Source organism: Chinchilla lanigera, unplaced genomic scaffold (assembly GCF_000276665.1).
Source record: "Chinchilla lanigera isolate Chin_1 unplaced genomic scaffold, ChiLan1.0 scaffold00015, whole genome shotgun sequence".
Classification (NCBI taxonomy): Eukaryota; Metazoa; Chordata; class Mammalia; order Rodentia; family Chinchillidae; genus Chinchilla; species Chinchilla lanigera.
Window position 1 is genome coordinate 13,621,343 of NW_004955416.1, and position 21,822 is coordinate 13,643,164.

Genomic DNA, 21,822 nt, shown 5'->3' on the forward strand with positions numbered 1-21,822 from the left:
GCGGGGGAGCCGGCGCCGGGGAGCGAGGCGGAACCCGGGCCTCCGGTGTCGCCGCCGCCGCCGCCGCCGCCCCTGCAGCGCGAGCCGCTGTACAACTGGCAGGCGACCAAGGCGTCGCTGAAGGAGCGTTTCGCCTTCCTCTTCAACTCGGAGCTGCTGAGCGACGTGCGCTTCGTGCTGGGCAAGGGCCGCGGGGCGGCGGGCGGCCCGCAGCGCATCCCCGCGCACCGTTTCGTGCTGGCGGCCGGCAGCGCCGTCTTCGACGCCATGTTCAACGGCGGCATGGCCACCACGTCGGCCGAGATCGAGCTGCCCGACGTGGAGCCCGCCGCCTTCCTGGCGCTGCTCAGGTGGGGACCCGGGGCGCGCCGCGGGGAGAGCCCCGGCGTCCGCGGGGCGGGACACGGCCGGCGGCGGCCCGACGGGGCGGGTGGCTCCGCCTGCGGCTGGGAGCGCGCGGTGAGGGGCTCGGAGCTGCGGCCGCCGGGCGGTGGAGTTTGCGTCTTGGCTGGTGGAGGACGGCTGATGGGCATCGCTCGGCGGGAGCGGGAGGGAGCAGGAGTGTGGCACTGCTGACCTTTGCAGTCCAGTCCTTACTGCCGGGTGGACTGCCAACTCCCGGAAGACCTTGTGTCTCTACCGCGATGGTTTGGAGGTCCGAGAAGAAAGCTGTTTTCAGAGTAGCAGAGTCTTGAGTAATCGTGAAGCAAAAGCGGGCAGGTCAGTGGGACGGAATAGATAGTTCACAGGCTCACTGCTCAGGAAGAGCAGAAGGAAATTAAATAGGAAGTTCACACACGTGGAAATAAATGCCAAGGACCCACAGGGTAGGTAATTAGGAAAGGAAAAATGCAAAGGATGTGTAACCTCATTGGTGAATAAGGAAGTGGAAATTAAAACAATGAGGTACTTTTTCCCTTCTGCTAACGCAACAGAGTTTTGAAGATAACATCTGGGGGGTATTTTCTGACAGATTTTCCCTTTGGAAAATAGTTTGGTGCTCTGGGTTTTTTCCCTACACTCAGGAAACAATCTATTATTGAAGAAAAGTTCTGTACAAAAACATTTACTGCGGAATTATTTATACAGAGGAAGGCAGCTGCATATATAGGAAAAGATGAGAGAAATAGTAAGTCCACTTGATGGAAAACAATGCTGTCATTGAATGTGGTACTTAGATGAAGACCAGGTAATGGTATGTAAAATGTATTTGGCAAATATCTTTTGGAATTATGTGCACCATGACTGCAACTGCGAAATGGAACCGAATCAGCATTGTATACCTAGAGGCAAGGGGAGAGGAAGACCCCAGAATGCCGAGCCAAGGGATGTTAGTGTGGTAAGGTGATGGGGCCTGTTTTTGATTCTTTTCCCTTTGTGTATCCCATCTGTTCTGTAATTCAATTCAGTTGCATTTATAAGGAGAAAAAAGCAACTTAGAAGTAGGAAACAGGTCATTTTGGTTTTTAGTTGAAGGTTGACTAGGAGGATTGGGTGTAGCTCCTTAAATTTTCAAGATTAGAAATGATCTGTGGGCCAAAGGCGTTGTGATTTACAGGAGTACTTGTTAAGTGTAAGGTCCCATCTCATTATAGTATCAAGTTTGGAGCGAGACCTTGAGAACATTTTTTAGTACTCTCTTGGAGTAATACTTACATTGGTTAAATCTGAGAATCACTGTTCAAAAAATACTGCTAGGTGTCTTTCTCTTCGACAAAAAAAAGACTGAGACTGCTAGATAGAATGAGAGGAAAAACATGTATTTCATATTTTCACTAAGGCTAATCCTCTCCCCTTAATAGAACTTAATTCTAGAGTCCTTGAAATGTAGCACAGTGCAATTTGATTTCTCATTTTCTAATTTTAGTATATTATATTTTCACGGTGCTCATCTTTCTTTATGTTCTGATCATTGTTGTATTCTGAAATCGATATCCAGTCTGGTTTTTAAACTTAGAGATTTGCCGCCTGTGAAATATAGATGCTGTACTTACCTAATATTGTGGGACAAAAAGATGTTTGATAGGTTACTTGCTGAATTGGAAGAGCAGAGTTACTGGGGCGTATTTTTATTGTGTGTACAATTTGAATTAATAAATACGACGTAGTGGCTTTTGAACTTAGGTTTGAGGAACCGACCTCAGAATGATGCTCTTCGGTTGTTCTTTGACAAATACTATGTGCAAGTCTCTGTTTTGGGGGTTTGGGGCACAGGAGCAAACAAGAACGTCTCAGCCATAATGCATATTCTAGTGAAGCAAAACTTGGGTATAATGTCAAATAGTGATGAATGTTTTGAAGAAAAATGATCAAGCCATGAGAGAAGGAGCATTCTAAAGCATGTTTTAGGTCCTAAGTTACTCCTACTGGAGAAACTGCAAGAGTAATTCGGGTGTGATTTAAGCAGAGATGAGATCAAAAAGAGGCCAGGCAGGGCTTCAGAGACTGAGGCAGGGCTTTGAGCTTCATCTGGTATGCAAGGGAAATCCTGTGGAGGGTTTTGAAGAAGGGAGTGCTGTGATCCGATTTATAATTTATATACTTGATTCTGGCAGCTGTTTGGAGATTAGACTGCAGGGGGAGGAAAATAGGAAGCAGGGTGATAGATTAAGAGGCTTGTCCCACTAGTCCAGGCAAGAGATGCTGGAGAGTTGTATGGGGAGGTAGCAAAGGATGTGGTGAAATCTGGACACATTTTAAAGGAGGAATAAAGAGGGCTACCAAAAATTGAAGTAGGGATGTAGAATAGACAGATTTGAATGTGAGCTTTAGGGAAGAGCTTCTGATAGAATGTAAACTTGAAAGTTAAGATTAATGATATGTAAACAATGAGGCCAGATGAGATTACCTTGAGAAGGAGGCGGGTACATCGTGAAGACGTACAAGGAGGAGCCCTTTGGTCTTTTACTGTGTATAGATGTAGCTGAGGAAGGAGAGCAGGAAATGAATGGGGCATCTGTCAGTGCAGTTAGGAGAGAAAGCAAGGAGTATGGCACCATCAAGATGAAGCCAGAGGAAGTGTTTCAAGAAAGAGGGATTGGAAAATGATGGCAAGCAGGGAAAGGGGGTAGCTAAATGCTGTTGAGAGTTGAGTAAAATGACGTTGAGCTGATTATTAGTTTTGATGAGATGGGAGCTATTGATAACTATCAAAAATAATTTCAGCTGATTGAAGTAAACTGGGGAGAAAATGGGAGATAAGGAACTGGGGACAGCTAGTATAAACAATGCTCTTAGGAGTTTTGTTGCATAGGGGAACAGAAAAATGAGGGGTGGCTGGAAGGAATCAAGGAGTAACTTATTTCTTAGCATGGTGTCCTGCACTGCTACGTCTGTTCTCCACCAGTTGCATGGCATTACGTGCTCCCACTCAGTGCCCAGGACTCTACTCCCCTTCAGACCCTCATATCTACCTGGAACTTCACAAAAGAATGTCCAGTAGCCGTGCAGATGGACATGTCATTAATAAGAAGGTCTTTTTTTAATGAGTGCTCCTTGTTTGCTGTTTACTGTTCCTGAGCACCTTATGTAAACTCATTTAAATTCTGGAACAGTCCTTAGAGGCAGGCGCACAATAATATCACCATATCAGGCAGCTTTTGTCATAATAATGCTATAAGTAAGGAACCCCAGAACTCAGGGCTTAAAAACACACTCATAATATATTCTTGTTTGTGACACTGTGGTCAGCTGGGAAGTAACTTACTGGCTTGGCTTCAAGTTGTAGTTTAGTTCCAGTCTGTTCTACAGATTGCTCATTCTTTTGGACCATTCTGGAGGATTCTATTCTGCCTGTTTTTTTTTTTTTTTTTTTTCCTGCCTTTCTTTAGCTAGATTTCTGTCTGTAGACTCTCCAGTCATGCTATTAATAGTTACCTACTCATGCTTTCCCTGACTCTTTTAATGGCTTCTTTTTGCCTACAGGGTAAAGTTTAAACACTTTACAGGTTCGGGAAAGCTTTGTGATTTGATGTGTTTCTTCCCTCCCTTCCCGTCCACTCTGGTCTCAATCCTGATGGGCTTGTTTAAATGGCTGCCTTCAAGGCCTCTCACTTCCACTACAGTCTTTATGCCTAGAAGATCTGCACAGGTAATTAGTACTCTTCAGGTACCTTCAGGCTTTACCTGTTTTATACAACATCACTTAATTCTACCCACAAGCAGAATTGTGCACTGGCTCATTTAATATCTCCCAGCATGTTTTGGTTTTCTGTTGCCATAGAACAAGCCACTCCTAACACCTAGTGGCTTAAACAAGGGCTTTATTATCTTTCACAGTTGTGTGGGTTACTGGGATCACCTGGATTGTTTGTGTGGCCTCTTTCTGGTTTCTCATGCAGCTGTACCAGGTATCATTTGGGACTGGAGTCATCTGGAGGTTAGACTCAGATCCAGGGTGGCTGAGTGTTTTCCTCTTCCTTTGTGGTCTCAGGTCCTCTCCACAGGCCTTGTGCAGCAGGTCTGTTCAGCAGAGTAGCTTGATCCCTTGGCCAGTGGTTCCCTTGAAAGCATATAAGCAGGAGCTGCTAAGCCTCCTTCTGGTGTAGGCCGTGGACTGGCAGTGTGATAGCACCATGTTCTGTTGGTCAAAGGGAGTCACACTTAGCCAGCTCAGATTTTTAGGGAACAAATCTGTGTAACAGCATAAATTCTAGAAGGCATGACTTCTTGGGCGCATCTTAAGAAATTTGTTTTTTTTTTTGTTTTTTGTTTTTTGTTTTTTCTCCGGTACCGGGAACCGAACTCACAACCTTGTGCTTGCCAGGCAGGCGCTTTTGCTGCTGAGCTAAATCCCCTGCCCCCAAGAAATTAGTTATTATATAGTAGTGCTTAATGAATATTTCTGTTACCATTAGGACATTGGTTTTTAATCATTTCATTATCAAAGTCTTTTAAGTTTTTTTTAATAGCCAAAGCTATACTACCCATGTAAGTTTATCTAGGATCCATCACAATGCCTGATAATATACTTTATAGTTCCTCACCTTTTTTTTTTTTTGGTGGTGCTGGGAATTGAGCCTGGAGTCAAAGATCCTCATACATGATTCTCTGTTTTTTTCTAATATGAAATCAAATTTTCACATTAGTTTTAAAAAACTTAAATTAGGTTAAATTCAACCTGAATTTTCTCTTTTTGGAAAAACACCTTTGGGGAGAAAACAGGATTGGTTCAATGACATAATCATTTTATTGTGCTCCTATCATTGGAAGTTGTATGAGAGAACTTACACAATCACTTTCAAATACAAAAAGTTGTGGTGGGCTGAGGGTAAAGCTCAGTGGCACAGTGCCTGCTTGGCAAGTGCAAGGTCGTGAGTTCGATTCCCAGTACAAAAAAAAAAAATTGTGGTAATGTCATGTGTTCAATTTTAATTATATTTTGCAAATCTTGGCTTGTTTAGTTCTCTTTTATATTAAAGAAATTCTCATAATTCAATACAATGTTGAGAACGTGTAAGTAAAATATGAACCAAAATGAGTCTTGGATTTTAAGTATTTTTTTATTACAAATGGAAGTAATTTCCTTATCAGTGTTGCATAGAAACCTATACTGAATCATCTAGTCTGTTCACATATATTTATTAGGACTTAAATAAGTGTTCACACTGTGCCTAGTACTATAGGGAAGACATAGGGGGAAAAAAAAGAAGCAAGAAGCAGATCTTATTGTTTATAATCCAGAGTTTATTTTAATTTTCACTGCTTAAAAAATAATTTAAAATATCTTACAAGAAACACAAGGGGAAGAAGTAAAATAGAAGCAAGAGTGAAGCTAGTTAATACAAAGTGTATGGTGTGGGCAAGTTGTGTCCTTCATTTTAATTTCTTAATGGCAATGCAAAGCAAGAACTGGGTTGCTCAGTTATAATTCATGGTGTTTATAAGATTAAAAACAAATAAGTGCTTTAGAAGATGTACTGCTCTATCTCATCATTAGGCCAGTAAAAAGGCAAAGCTCCTGACAAGCCCCATTATAAATAAGATTGTACTATAATGAACACTTCTTATTTTATTTTATTTTATTTTTTTCTGGTACCGGGAATCAAACTCACGACCTCACGCTTGCCAGGCAGGTGCTGTGCTGCTGAGCTAAATCCCCAGCCCCATGAGCACTATTTTTAATCTATGTCTTTAAGTATACAGGTTTCTTTTATTTCTTTTATTTATTTATTTATTTTGTTTTTTTCCCGTACTGGGAATCAAACTTACGACCTTGTGCTTGCCAGGCAGGTGCTGTGCTGCTGAGCTAAATCCCCAGCCCCATGAACACTATTTTTAATCTATGTCTTTAAGTATACAGGTTTCTTTTATTTCTTTTTTTTTGTTTTTTTCCGGTACTGGGAATCAAACTCACGACCTTGTGCTTGCCAGGCAGACGCTGTGCTGCTGAGCTAAATCCTCAGCCCCTGAGTATACAGGTTTCTTAAAAGTGTTCCTTTATATAAACCCAAAGTGTAATTTAATGAAAGCAGTTTGAATGGGAGAGTCTCATAGAGAGTGATCTAAAAACTCCATTCTCTCCTGTTCTGAGAATGTTCTTCCCATCCACTTTTTATTTTTCAGATCTTGTCAGAAATTCCCCTGAGAAGCTTTTCCAGCTCACCGTGAGCCAGGGCCCCCAGATAAAGATTCTCATAGAACCACATTCTTCAGCTTTGTAGCCCTTGTCCCCTTAAGTTTGACTGTACTCAAATACCAGGGCTAATGGTGATAAGCACCGTTATTTCTGCTCTTTTTCAGAACTGGAGCAATTTTTGCTTAGAAGGGTAATAAAACTTAACTTAGTTCAGGTATAAAGACTTCTACCTAATTCTTAAAACAAAAACTTCATAGGTTTCAACTTTCAGAATGGAATTGAGTACACAGTTAGCCCTCTCACTCTCCCAATTAAGATGACTATTAAGAAATATGAAAGAATGTCTGTTAGAAAGATGAGAAAGGGATGGCTTGGAAGGGCAACAGTGTAGACAAAAGACAAAGCAGTTGGCAGCTTGCTGATGAATGAAATAGGATGGATGCATCTGGAACCCAGAATGCAGGTCCTGACAGAATCCCAGCAAGGTCTAGACTAGGTTTTCAGAGGCAAGAGAGGAGCAAAAATCAACTTAAAATCCCGCTTATAAACCATCCCCCAACCAGCTGCTGGTAACAGCTGACAGTGCCGTCTGTAAATAAACCAGACTCCCTGGAGATAAATGGAGCGCTGATAGGACTTTGGGATTCCAGGGTGAGGCTCTTCCTTATGGCAGTGTGGGGTCCCTGACCCCAGACCAGGTACCAGTCAGCAAACTTCCCACATACTCAGAGCTCCCAGGACACCTGTCCCCTTTGGAGATGGTTTTAGCTGGAGACAGATTAGCTATTAGAACACTGAACTTGCAGACATCAATCACTTAACACACACAATCAAGCAGGTAATTCAAGGAAACAGAAAGGACTTTAGAACTTTTAAAATAATCATTTTGGAGTCTTGAGAAAATTTTTGGATCCCTAAAACTAAAACATAATGCTACAGAGAAAAAAGGGGTAATCAAGAAAGAGGCAAAAGTCCTGAAATGTAAAGATGAAACTGCTGGGGACAAAAATAGGGGTAAAAGTACAAAGATATCTTCCAGAACACAGGATAATAGCCATGAAAAATGATACCATCTGCAGTTAAATAGCTAACATTTTTTAAGGCTAATTCTTTGCAGGCTGCTATTCAAAATGCTTTCTACATTGTGTGTTAATTCTCACCATAGTGTTGGGGGTGGTATTGTACTATTACTCTCATCTTTTTAGATATGCACCTAGTGGTAACAGTTTGCCTAAGGTCTCATAGCTGACAAGTAACGGCAGGCTCAAGCCCAAGCAAGTTGCTTCACCCACTTTTTTTTTAATGTGTGTGTTTTTGTGTTTGTAGTTGAGGCTGGTCTTGAACTCACTGTGTAGTCAAAGCTGGCCTCAAACTTGCAGTGATGTTCTGCCTCAGCCTCCCAAGTGCTGGGATTACAGATGTGTGCCACTATGCCTGGTTTAATGTGTATTTTTGATACACAGTTGGTGGAATCCACAGGTGTAGAACTTGCAGTTATGGAGGGCCAACTGGATTACTAAATTGCTTTATTCTTGCAAAGCCCGGTTACTGTAATCTGTGGCCTTTATGCTAATTCTGAGATAACAGTAAAGGTTGAAAAGTACCGAGAATAAGAAGGTACTACTATCAGGCAGCAAATGAGCATTTTAACATTTATACCTGTGACTTAGCTAATTGTAAATTACTTACTTAGAAATCTTTTGAGAAGGAGAAAAAAGTGAAGGACTGTTACCCTTAACAGCTCTGGGGTGCTAAAAAGAACTCTGAAGACTTGGTTTAGGGACATGTTATGGTTGAAACATTGTGTCAACTTGGGGAATCTAGAGGTTTGGCTAAGTGACTCAGCAGGAAGCCAGGGTGCTTACTTTGTATACATCCTGAGCCTGTGGAAGAGGAGGGCATGGAGATTATGTGAGAGCTACATGCCCCTTAGGTGGGGGTAGTCTGTTTAGAATGTAAGGCAAGAAGCTGCTTGCTGCCATTCCTCTTTTTGCTCTGGCTGCTTTGCTGTTCACAGCTGCCATTCCCCCCTTTGCTCTTGTTGCTTTGCTATCTTCTGCCTCGGAGCCAGCCAAGTATGGACTAAAACCTCCACAAACTGTAAGCTAAATAAACCTTTCCTTCCTTCATTTTGGATGTTGGGTATTTTGTCTCAGCAACGAGAGAAAAGTAATGAAGACAGGACGTGTATTTGGCTCATAATGTTTCAGTTAATCTCTTTCCTCTGTAAAATGAAGACACTTCCTACTTCTCAGGATTCAGTAAGAATAAAATGAGATGATGTATATACAAATGCCTTGCAGGCTGCAAACTCTGCACCAAATTCCAGATTATTTTTCTGTTTGTTCATTATCTTTTAAAATAATTCCTCAGAGGTTTAGCTCTGATGAATTGCTTATTTAAAACAGGGCTGATCATCTCTCCAAATTTCCCAATTGCTTTCTAGATTTCTGTATTCAGATGAAGTTCAAATTGGCCCGGAAACAGTTATGACCACTCTGTACACTGCTAAGAAATATGCTGTCCCAGCCTTGGAAGCACATTGTGTTGACTTTCTCACCAAGCATCTTAGAGCAGATAATGCCTTTATGTTACTTACTCAGGTAAGTAAATATAGTTAAAGTATATATCATTATATCTTAAAGACTGAGTATATGTGAATATATATGTGAAAGACTGAGTATATGTGAAGAATTAATTCTGGGTTGTTAAAGTCATATTATTTTTACATTAACTATCAGGGAACTGTATCAGTCACAAAATTTTAAAATAGAAATGTGAATTAATACAGTGCTTAATTATAAAGGTAAAGAAGCTGAAGCGTTATATGCACAGAGGTACTGTAACTCAAGGTTACATAGCTACTTAGGACTGGAGCTCAGATTAAGAGCCATTGTTATTTCTGCTTTGATTGAAAATATTAAGCCATGAAATTTCCTGTTGTCATTGTCTTTGTTGTCATTGTCTTTGTTCTGGAAAATTTCTTTGCACTTTTAGCCCTGTTTTTGTCCCCAGCAGTTTCATATTTACATTTCAAGACTTATGCTTCTTTCTTGATTACCACTTTTTTTCTCTGTAGCATTGTGTTTTAGTTTTATGGATTCAAAAAATATTATGCTATGCAATTTCTTTCTTTTTTTTAATACCGTGAAATTTCCTGGACATCTTTGTTCTCTTTGCTGGAGTTGGAATAAAGATTGAATATTTAAATTCCAGGAGCTTTCTAACCTTGACTCTCTTTGTACCTAAATCTGGAAGCTTGCTGCATTCCTGGAAAAGTTAAAAAGCCTAAAGCCTTTTCTAAAATATTCTTTTCAAAAATTTTACTAAGTTTTCAGTAAGTGTGACCTCCATACAGAAAAGTATACATATCTTAAGTGTATAGTCTGATGATTTTTAATAAACTGAACATACTTGTGGAACCACTAATTAGTCCTTAACATTAATTATTTAGCAGTTGTTAGATGCCTGTAATTTGAACTTCTTTCTTTAGGTATAAAAGTGTTTTTCTTTTTAGAATGCTGTATTGCTCTTACATGAGTTGATTTTAAGATTCTGCATTAATGCAGTGCTGCAGTATATGTGGCACATACCTGTAATTATCAGAAGGCTGGGGTGGAAGAATGACTTGAGCCCAGAAGTTAGAGAGTAGCCTCAGAAACATAGTGAGACCTTGTTGCAGACAAGTTGAATCTTAGTACATACTGGAAATAATCACTGATGACTACTAGCATGAGTCTCATTTTATAAATAGAAAAATTAGGTTAATGACTGCCTATCCAAAGTCTTATAACAGGTGAAGCCGGGCCCAAAGCTCAGGTTTCCATCTCAGTGTTCATTATGTTTGATACTTCAAAAAAAAAAAAAATCTTCCATCGTTAAGTGTTTATAGTTGGAGAAGAAAGAACATGCTGACGGCACTACTTCTTGGACATAATTACAGAGCTCCATGTATGTCAGACATTTAGCTAATGATAACAGCAAAATATCTTTGGCCGTGGTTGTGTACCAGGCATCTATATTGGTCAGTTTTCCAGTACTGTGACAAAATACCTGTTGTAAGTAACTTAAAGGAGGAGAGGTGTTTTTTTTGTTTTTTTGTTTTTTGCTCTTGGGTTCAGAGGTTTTATTTCCTGGTTGGCTGGCTGCACTGTTTTTAGACCTGTGATGAGGGAGAGACATCTTGGCTGAGGAAGGTTGCTCATATGATGGCAGTCAGGAAGCAGAGAGAAAAGGGAAGAGCCGTGTGGAAAGCAGGAAAGGGAGGGCAAACCTTTTAGAGATGAATGGCCAAACTGTAACCCAAAACTCACTTACTTACTGCAAAGTGCAAATGATATAATTAAACCCAAATACTGAGTTTTTAATTTTAAAAAACTCATATGTTAACATCTTTTATCTTAAAAGAAAAGCAAAATAACATGCATGCCGTGTAGGTTTGCCAAATTCCAAGCAACCTACTGCATCCAATCCCCAGCCTCCGATGGCCCTTTCAGCTCTGACTCATCTGTAGGTCACTCCTTTGGTGTGTTGAGTATCCTCCTGTCTGTTCATCTGTAGGCTCCATCTCCAAACATGTTGCATTGGGTAGCAAAGCTTTAGTACAAGAGACTTTGGGTGACCCTCCATCTTTACACTGTGGCAGCAGCTCTCAGTATTTTGTATGCATCAATTCATTTTGTCCTTACAATAACTTTATGAAATGTAGGCTTTCTTATTACCATTAAGTGTTGAGGTCCAGAGAAGTGAAATAACTTGACCAAAGCCGTGTGACTAATAAGTACTACCTCCCTGCATTTTTTTCCTGCCATAATTTGATAAAAATCTAGAAAGTTGTCAGGAGGCCGAGGCAGGAAGATTGCTGTAAGTTGGATGCCAGCCTGGACTACATAGTAAGTTCAAGGCCAACCTGAAGTATGCAGTGAGATCTTGTATTTAAAAAAAAAAAAATCTAGTAAGTTGATATTCAGAAGAATCTTCATTATTCATGGGGTTTTAATATATGTAGAGTAGATCACTTATACTTTTATATTTTTAATTATACAATTCAGAAATTCAACTGAACTTTGTTAATTAAAATGCAGATTCTAGTTCAGTAGGTTTGGGGTGGGGCCTGAATTTCTACCTTTCTTTTGGCTTTCAGATGATACCAATATTTGTGGACCACATATCCTGTAGCAAAGGTTATTTAATAGGTGTCCCTGTGATAAGAAAAGGAACGTTTCAGTGTGTTGATGGCCTGAGAACTTAGTAGTATATCAGCATTTTTACTGGCGAGGGCATGTGAGCTTCTTGTTCCTGCCAAGTGAGTTATTTGAACTGAGAATGTTCATTTACTTGAAAGGCTCAGGTAGCTTCATCCTAAGACAAAAGCCATTGTACTGTACCAGCGTGGTTTATGCTGCGGAAAAACACTTTCTGTGAAGTAGTATCAGAAGTAATGGCAAAATTTTGAGACTTATTTCATTCTTACATAGCAGTAGTAGATACGTAGCAGTAGGACATGATACTGCCTGTATAACCTAAGGACTGACTGACAGTTGCTATTCTGGATAAAGTAATTTTTACAAAAAATAATTTTTTCTAGATTGAAAATTTAAATTTAATGTGAATATCAACCAAAAGTAAAGTCGAGGTGTACCAGCTAAAATATCTACTAACAGTAGACTTTGATTTTATAAAAATGTGTTATTTTTACAATTTAAAAATGCATGAACTAGCCAGACATGGTCTTGCACACCTGTAATCTCAGCATTCCAGGAGGCTGAGGCAGAGAGATTGAAAGTCTGAGCTCAACCTGGGCAGTTTAGTGACTTAGCAAGACCTTGCCTTAAAATAAAGAATTTTAAAAGGTCTGGGAAGGTGAAGTGTGAAGGCCGTGGATTCAATCCCACTAAAAAGAAAGGAAAAAAAGCGTGAAGTGTGGTCCTACACTGAATCCTATACTAGAAGCAAAAATGTTGTAAAACAAATTTGAGTCAAATGACAAAGTTGTAATTGAGAAAGAAGATTAGATAATATTGCATTCATGTTAATATTCATGTTAAAAATGTGTGTGTGTATATATACATGTATATATATACACAGAGGGAGAGAAAACATGGGGCAAAATGCTAGATAGGAAGTGTTTAGATAGGTAAATCTGGGTAATGGGTTTCTTTTTTTTCTATCTTTGCAACTTTTAAGGGAAAATTACATGAAAAGAGTTAATATTTTATTACTGTTTTGTAGTTTATGGCTAAAATTAACAATTTGACAAAGTAATATAGAGGCTCAGTGTATAATCCAACAATAGCATTTCTTGATATGTCACTAAAAAATTGTTCTGATTTAAAATATCTGTGTATTATGCTTGTGAATTATAAAATTTAATGCCTTTTTCTTATAAAATATAACTATTTAGTTTAGAGGTGCTTATCACTGTTCATTAACATCTGAATTACCGAATCCCAGGGCTGGGGATTTAGCTCAATGGCACAGTGACTGCCTGGCAAGCACAAAGTCCTAAGTACCGTTGCCAGGACCCCAAAAAAAAGTCCTTTAGAATGAATGTTACTTAAAAATTAAATGAACCACCATCAGTCATGCTAAATAACGGCTGCCACTTAAGTAGTTAATTAATTGGGCAGTATTCTCAGCAGAATTTTGCAGGGTCCACATGAGTGCCTCTGTGCAGTTAGTGTTTATCTGAACTGTTGATGGGAACAGAGCTGACCCAGGCCAGAGTAAGGCTGGTGATTGGCATGCCTGTTGCTATACTTTTCCTCAGTGTTTCTTTTGAGTTTGACATCTGTTGTCCCTGCTTTTAGAGTTCCTTTTTTTGAGTTACAGTGTGCATATTGATTAAGTACATATTAGAAGCTTGACTTCCTAATACCTAAATTAGCTTGGCAGGAAGTCATGCTTATATATCTACTCTTGTTTCTTATATATATATATTCTGTCTTCTTCATGACTAAGTTTGTGGGATTCATCCATACTGTGTATAGCTGTAAGTTATTCATTGTCATTGTTATATAATATTCCAGCATGTGAATTTACTTACCTGTTCTTGTGTTGTTAGGCCTAGGTTGTTTTTTGTTTGCTTGTTTGTTTGTTTTAGACCTAGGTTTTACTAAAGTTCCCAGAGGTCTGATGCTCTAAAATTCTTGTAGTCCCTCTGTCTTTCCCAATCAGAACAGGAAATGTTTAAAAAAAAAAATCTGATCTCTTTGCACTGGTGTACTTGACAGTTGATATAGATTAGTGAAGGTCCTAAGAGTTAAGATTTAAATACTAGAGTTTACAACATATCTAGCTAGGTGACCTTAGGCAAGTTAGTGTACATCTCTGAATCTTTATTTCTTCATCTAGAAATGGGATAATAATGTCTTTCTATCTAATCTAGGAGGTTTGCTAAGGATCACACTAACCAGTGTATAAAAAATAGGCAGTATATTGATAAAGATACAAGTAGATGTTTTTACATAATATAGCAATTGTAATTGTTTATGTTAGTTCTTTGTACCACTTGAAGGTGAAATAAAGTAAAATGATGATTTATTTATATGTTTAGGCTCGATTATTTGATGAGCCTCAGCTTGCGAGTCTCTGTCTGGACACAATTGACAAAAGCACCATGGATGCAATCAGCGCAGAAGGGTTTACTGATATCGATATTGGTAAGATCTCTGTGAACTGAATTTTTACATTTTAAGTACAAAAATAAGTAACTTGTTGGCCTTGTTGGAGAATAAGGTGTATTTAAATTAGTGCTTTTTCCAGATGATTGGCATCTACTGCCTTAGTTCCTTTCTCATTGCTGAAACACAATACCTGACACAACTTAAAGGAGGAAAGCTTTATTTTGGCTCACAGTTTGTAGAGGTTTCAGTCCATAGTTTGCTGGCTTCTCAGCCAGGTGGCAGGGCTGTATGGCAGAGGAGGAATAGCTCATGAAGTGGCAGGCAGGAAGCATGGAGGGATCAAAGGAGGAGGAGGGAAGATACGTTCTTCCAAGCCACACCCAAGATGACCCACCTCTTCCACCAGGCTTCACCTCCCAGCACCACATCCAGCCATAAACTCACCAGTGGACTAATCCACTGTTCAGTATCACACCTCCATGATCCAGTCACCTCCCCAAAGCCCCAAAGCACATGAGGCTTTGGAGAACTATCTAGATATAAACCATAACACCTACCTTTTTAATGGTTTTGCTTCCTTTCATTTGGGGAAAATATTCCTAAAAGTCTTAACTACCTCATTGTTTTTCTTTATTTATATTTACTGGGGTTGAACCTAGGGCTGTCACACTGAGCTACATCCCCCAACCCTTTTTATTTCATGTTTTGGTCTTGGTAAGTTGGTAAGTTGCCATGGCTAGGCTCAAATTTGTGCTCTTCCTGCCTCTGCCTCCTAGAATGCTGAAATTACAGGTATGTATTCCCATGCCTGGCCCTGTGTTTTAAAAGATGTCAAATCAGAATGCTCACTATATGCATGACCTTGTATTAGGACCCTATAGGAAATTTAAAGAAGAGTAAAACATGATTTGTTAAAGAAGCACCTAATAAAAGAATCAAGGAACAAATCTGTGAAAATTGAAATTTCCACTGATAGCAGAGATGGCCTAGAACAAAATGTGGTTTTGCCTTTTCTAAATTAGAAAATAATTACTGTGCAACTCCAGAAAATGGGATTATCTCAAGTCGGGGTAGCATTGGGAAAGTCTTGACAGAGGAAGTTCTAATCTGAGCCTTACCAAATGGATGTGTTTGGATGGTAAAGAGGAGAGGGTGTTTGAGGCCAGTGGGAGCACATGAAGAAGTATGTGGAGGAGGGGACCATCTAATGACAGCCTTGGGGGCTGAGTAGGGAGTGCCAACCCAGGTTGGTGGCTTCAGATATTATCTTTGTGTTGATGAACTCAAAGTGTGGATGTTGAATCCTTACCGTTGAATACATTCCCTTCTGGGATCTAATCTCACATACCCAACTATTTTGACATTTTTATTTGGAGATTTTGCAGGCCTCTGAAACAAAACAGTTAAAAGAGGACCATTGAGTCTCTTCACTCTGTTAGATTTCTTCTGTTTTTTTCAGCCTTTTAAAATTCTTGGTACCAGCCTGAACCTGATTGCTAAAAACTCAGAAGTTACTATTGATTCTTCTCTTCTGCACCACACAGTCTATCAGCGGTGCTCACGTCTGCTTTCAGAGTAGATCGGAAGTCTGCCTGTTTCTTACCTTTCCTATTACGCCTCTGTTCGCTCTCTCCTGGAGAGCTCTGTGGTCTCCTATGTCCCACCTTCTGTCCACTGTAGTGCCCCACACAGTCCATTATCTGCATAGTAGTTAGGATGACCTGTAGAAATAAAAAGTCAGCTTGGATCACTTTCTTGCTTCCATTACAATTAGAATAAAATTCAAACTGTTTGCAAAGCTTACAGGGCCCTCCATGATTGGGCCTTCTATTAGTCAGGGCAGACTTAGCTTGGCTGTGGTAACAGAAGGAGCCCAAAGTGCATACTGCCTCAAACACAAAAGTAAATTTATTTGATAATCAGTTAACAGTTCAAGGGAGCATCATAGTTAGGGGATAGCTCTTCCTTGTAGCTGTGCCATTTCCTGGAGCCTGAGTATTGTTTGTATATTCCTGACAGATGGGTAAAGTGGGCAGGGAAAACGCCTACATATTAAAAGCCTTCCTCCCGAAATAGCGCCTTTATTTTGGCCTCTATTTCATTGTCCAGAAATCACTTGCAAGATCCCATCTAACTTTGGGGAAGGTAGGCAGTACATACTAGTCACATCCCAGGAAGAAGAGAAAACAGAATTTTGATAAACAGCTAGCAGTCACTACCTGCATTTGACTGTCTCCTGCTTTTCTCTCCCTCATTCACATGCCATATGCACTGGCCAGGATTATTATCTTTCAGGCCTTTGTATTTGCTCTTCCTTGTGGTTAGAATACTGTTTCTAGTCACTCAGATCTCAAATTAAATGAGACCTTGTTTGTAAGGCTTCCTGCTTTTCATCACTGAGCTCACAGGTTAAATGAGGCCTGAGACAGGCTACCTCAGACCTACCTAATTGAAGTAGATACCCAAACAGTCCTTGTTCCATTTCTCTGATTTATTTTCCTTATAACATGCACTACTTTCTGAAAGTCTTATCTAGGTATTTGTCTTTGTCTTTACACTGATTGTCTATATTCCCCTCCTAGACTCCATACTCCTTGAAAACAGATCCTTTGTCTTATGGACTACTGTATCTCTGGCCCTGAAAGCAGCAGAACATGGTACACATTCAGTTAATACTTGTTAACCAGCAGACTGCCTGGCTGCCTGGAATGATGCTTTGTTGTCCCACTTTTATAGTTCTCGTTCAGTCAGCCCAGGTAGTCATTTTAGAACATAATGTCTTGTCTCGAGTCATACCACTGAAGTGACTCATTTCTTGAGAGCTGACATCCCACTCTCCCATGACACTTGTGTGTCCCTCTGTTGTAATCATACAACATGCTGTTGTGAGTTTACCTGCCAATTATATAGTGCCCTGGAGGTTGCTTTGCTGCTTGTGTTACACTGAAGGACAGGGACTCTCTGAGTCCCTCCCAGCTCTGCTGGCGGCATCTAGTGAATCTGAGAGCCCAGGCACTGCCCAGGTGATTCATACAGTATTGCTAATCCTAATTCCCTTCCTTCAGGGGCTATCAAGTGCTTCTTTGTTCTTCATCTACTCTCCTATGAAATAAGACTGCTTACATCTGTGGGACTTAGACCTGGAAATTGTTTTATAAATAGCTGTAACATTATTCATGCCATTGGAGCCCAGGAATCTTGAAATGTAGGTACTTTGCCTGAGTTAGAGAGACACTATAAATATTTGTTGATTTGAATTGGCTAACAGTTTCTTATATTACAATCCAGCATTGTGTTATGTTTATGAAACACAGTCTTGTGTTTTTATGATCTTTGTTAGTCTCTCAGCTGTAATTTAACACATCTGCCAATAGAAGACCCACATGTCTACCTATTTCCATCCCATGGGCCATTTTGCCTTAAATGCACCTGATAAAAATTGAGAATTGCAGAGATTTCTAGGAGCCGAGAAGGAAGGAGCTGGGTTCAGGAGCTCTTCTATCACTGTCTTGGATCTGCAGACTTTTCCCTTTTAGGATTTGGATGGAAGGAGAGATGATGTTTCTCTCACTGTTTTTTTGTAAAGGAAGAGGGTAATTTATCACAGTAATCTAACAAAATGAATTGACAATATTTCAAGGACAGTTCATAAGCATATGTAAAAAGATTTTAAGTTTACTATATGTTTATCTTTATTCAAGTTATTAACAAAATAGAAACATGTAAATGGGAAGTCTTCAGTTTTTCTGTTGAATGATTAAATATTATGATCATTGTATATTCTTAATCCAGCAAGGACTGAGGTATAGTATATTAATTTTCATTTAATTTAACTGTGAAAACGCTTCATAAGGCCTTGGTTTGTACTCACCTAGTCAGCTACATCAGAAGAAAGAAAAGTTTGATTTTTAAAAATTAAGTTTAACCAATTTATTTTTAACATTATTGAACTCCTGCTGTGTTCTAGGGACTGATTTTTTTTAAAATACTAGCTACACTAGCTTTCTTTTTTTTATTTTTAAAATTTTTTTAGTACTGAGGATTAAACTCAAGGCCTTTGCACTGACCTACATCCCCAGTCCTTTTTTCCTTTTTATCTTGAGATAGCGTCTTGCTCATTTTCCCAGGCTCAACTCATACTTGTGATCTGTCTGCCTCGGCCTCCCAGAGTGCCAAGATTGCAAGTGTGCCCCACTATACCTCGTGAATATTAGCTGTCTTTGATATTCGGCAAATATTTGGCTCTCAGGACAGATGTGTGTAGACCATTGCAGTGAGTGGAATATTTTTTGATAGAATTTTCTTTGATATTTCTGGATAATTTAATCATATTTAATATTTTAGTTGATTTCTACTGTATGTAGTATATTCTTTAAAGTCTGAGTACTGTGTATTTTATACTTGTGCTATTTTATCTAAGTTCTTTAGAGTAAGGGTCTATGTAGATAATTTTCTCATGCATTTAATACTTTTGTAAAATCAAAATATTATTTTAGCCATTTGAGAAAGATACCTAAAATACTTTGCTTTACCTGATTTTGTTAAACCAGAGATATGAGTAAAATTAGGATTCTTGTGATTATTAATGATCATTATTATAAGTATCAGTTACTGAACTCAACTGTAGAGTGAAGGAGAGGGGCTCTGAAATACTTTTTTTTAAAAATCTCTTTTTGTGTGAGACTTTGGGCTTCTGTGGTTTTTAGTACTTCGGTCTGCTTTTCACATATTTCCTCTTTGTGCCTGCTAGGTGATAGCTTATCGTTTCTTTCTGTTGTTTTGTCCTGTGCAGCCTCTTTTTCTTCTGACCTTACTGCTTCTTGGCCGCTATTGCTTAGAAGTGACTGAACTTACTTAACTTTGCCCATGATGGGAGGAAAAGAGTCAGAATAAGGACCTGGGTGCAGCTGTGACATTTTAACTAGATGTCATAGAAGGCTTTCAATTGTTGTATGTTACAAATAGTGTTGTATGTTAAAAATTACACTTCACATCCTTCCCCACCAAACACATTGATTCTTCCTGTAGTCATTCCCGGCTCAGTTAATGCCACTTCCTCCAATGCTTACTTTGTCACTGTCCTCTCTTTTGACTCTTTTTGACATACCCCATGTCCAGTCTCATTAGAAAGCACATCGAGTCTTCTTTCACAGTACACTGTATGTACTGTGAAAAAATACAGTGAGTGGTTAATATTTATTACAGTGAAAGACACATTGCCATTCATCCCCCTCAAAATGCACCCCCTCACTTTGATGAACACACACATCCCATCATTCTTGCCACTTTCCGAAGCATTTGCTGTTGCGCTTCCCACTCTCCTAGCCTGGTATTTTACCCACAGATATCACCTAGCATATTATGATTTACCTATGTTTATTTAATTTCATTTCTTTTAATTTAATTTAATTTAATTTTATATTTTTTTCATGCTGGGAATCAAACTCAGGACCTCACACTTGCAAGGCAGGTACCATGCCACTGAGCTGTATCCCTGGCCCCTCGCTATGTTTAAATCAGTCAGTTTCACTGCATTAGGATGTGAGTTCCATGAGGGCAAGAGCTTTTATCTTTTAGTTGAATGATAACTCAGTGCCTAGAATAGTACCTGGCACATAGTGCTGAACAAGTGGATGAACTGTGATGTGTAGACTTTATAAATTTATGTGATTAACCTTTTTTGTGGGCTGTTACTGATCTTACTGTAGATGTTTGAGTTTATTTAATAAGTAGCATGAAAATATAAGGGAACACTTGTATTTATGGTAAGAAATTGAATGTTAACTACATTAATTTTTTTTAAACACTTTGGAGTTTTAATTCTTTTAGTTCTTTAATATTTCAGAGTATAAACTATAAAGTGTTAAACCTATTTCTTATTGAGATTTGAAAATTTAATATAAGCATGTCTATGAATATTAATTTGTCAAAGAACAAAGTATACCTAATTTGATCTATTTTTTACCTTGTATCTACAGACACACTCTGTGCAGTTCTAGAAAGAGACACACTTAGCATTCGAGAAAGTCGACTTTTTGGAGCTGTTGTACGCTGGGCAGAAGCAGAATGTCAGAGACAGCAACTGCCAGTGACTTTTGGAAACAAACAGAAAGTTCTAGGAAAAGCACTTCCTTTAATCCGATTCCCACTGATGACAATTGAGGAGTTTGCAGCAGGTAAGATTAACTTCACTAAAGTCTACTTAAAACTTGTTTGTATTTTTTGAGACAGGGTCTCACTATGTAGTCCACACTATCCTTGAACTTAACTGTGTAGCCAGGCTGGCCTCAAACTTGCATTGATCCTTTGCCTCAGCTTCCTGCGGGCTGGGGTTACATGTGTGTGCCACCACACCTAGCTTTTTTTTTTGTCTTTTTGAGACAGGGTCTTGCTGTGCAGTTCAGGCTGGCTTTGAACTCACTTTGTAGCCCAGGCTGGCCTCAAACTCAAAACAATTCTCCTGCCTCAGCCTGCGGAGTGCTGGGATTACAGACGTGTGCCACCACACCCAGCTACGCCTAGCTTATTTTAATAGTCTCCCTGAGTCAAAGAGAAAAAGAAGCTAGCTGGTTTTTTATTGAATACCTGTCACATCTCAGCCTCCCGAATAATAATTATTGCTTCTTTAGATGCAGTGTATGCGTTTGTGCTTTTAAGATTTCGCATTACCTTTGGTTTTTAGCAGTTTGTTGATGATGTGCTGTGTGCACCCTCTCACGTGACGTACCTTCTAGGGGTCTTTATTTTGATTCACCGCTCTCTGTTGGCTGGAGTTGCATTGTTTACTTTCTTCAGATAAATAACATGTTTTTCATGGATTGAAGACTTCTCAACTCTAGAGGACATTCTCTCTCATTATGGGCTTGAATTGCTGTCATTTCTTCAGGACCAGTGGTTACTGCATGTTCGTCTTCTCTTTTTTTTTTGTACTGGGAATCAAACTCAGGACCTTGTGCTTGCTAGGCAGGTGCTGTGCCACTGAGCTATATCCCTGGCCCTGGTCTTCCCTTTTTATCACACACTTTAATCGCCTTACGCATTTTAATTCTTTTGTCTTAGTACTTATCATTCTGAGAAAGATGAGTTTTTAACCTCATCTCTTTTTCAATTTTACGTAGTTTCAGGTTTTATTTATTTATTTATTTTTTGGCAAACATACAGGTTTTTAGTTTGTGGTTATAGTTTTTCTTCGTTATGATGTTTCCTCATCTAGAGACAACAAGTGGTGGACCTTGAGCCATATTTAATAGGCTGATAGATTTTATAATATTTAAATTTTTTAATCTAACTTTTAGTAAAGCTTTCTAAACCACATTTCTGGTGTTTTGAAGTCTCTTACTTTGGTTGCTTTTAGTAGCCTTAGAAGGGATCTTCTGGTGTCTTTTATGAGAAACAGAATGGATTAAGTTTAAGGTACTTGTGTTTTTCTCTTCTGGAACAGTGAATGGGAAAAAGATATATACAGTATGCTGCTTCTGCAGTTATTCTAGACTTACAGGCTTCTGATACGTGCTAACATCTTACCGCTCTGAAATAAAGCAATATTCTCTGTCTGTTACCATCTCTAAAGATATTCCATTGCTTGGGTCATAGGTGTTAGGAGGAGAACTCTGGCCACCT

At 39.3% G+C, this 21,822-nt stretch overlaps 1 protein-coding gene across 1 annotated transcript in view; it reads left to right on the forward strand.

Annotated features, from left to right (window-relative positions):
* Positions 1-21,822, forward strand: part of Btbd1 (BTB (POZ) domain containing 1) — a gene marked incomplete at its 5' end in the record, with an annotated part of 35,934 nt that continues 14,112 nt past the window's right edge. Inside the window, 4 exon segments of the mRNA XM_013512487.1 lie at positions 1-350; positions 9,024-9,180; positions 14,133-14,238; positions 20,181-20,378. Coding sequence (XP_013367941.1) covers positions 1-350; positions 9,024-9,180; positions 14,133-14,238; positions 20,181-20,378 — 811 coding nt within the window.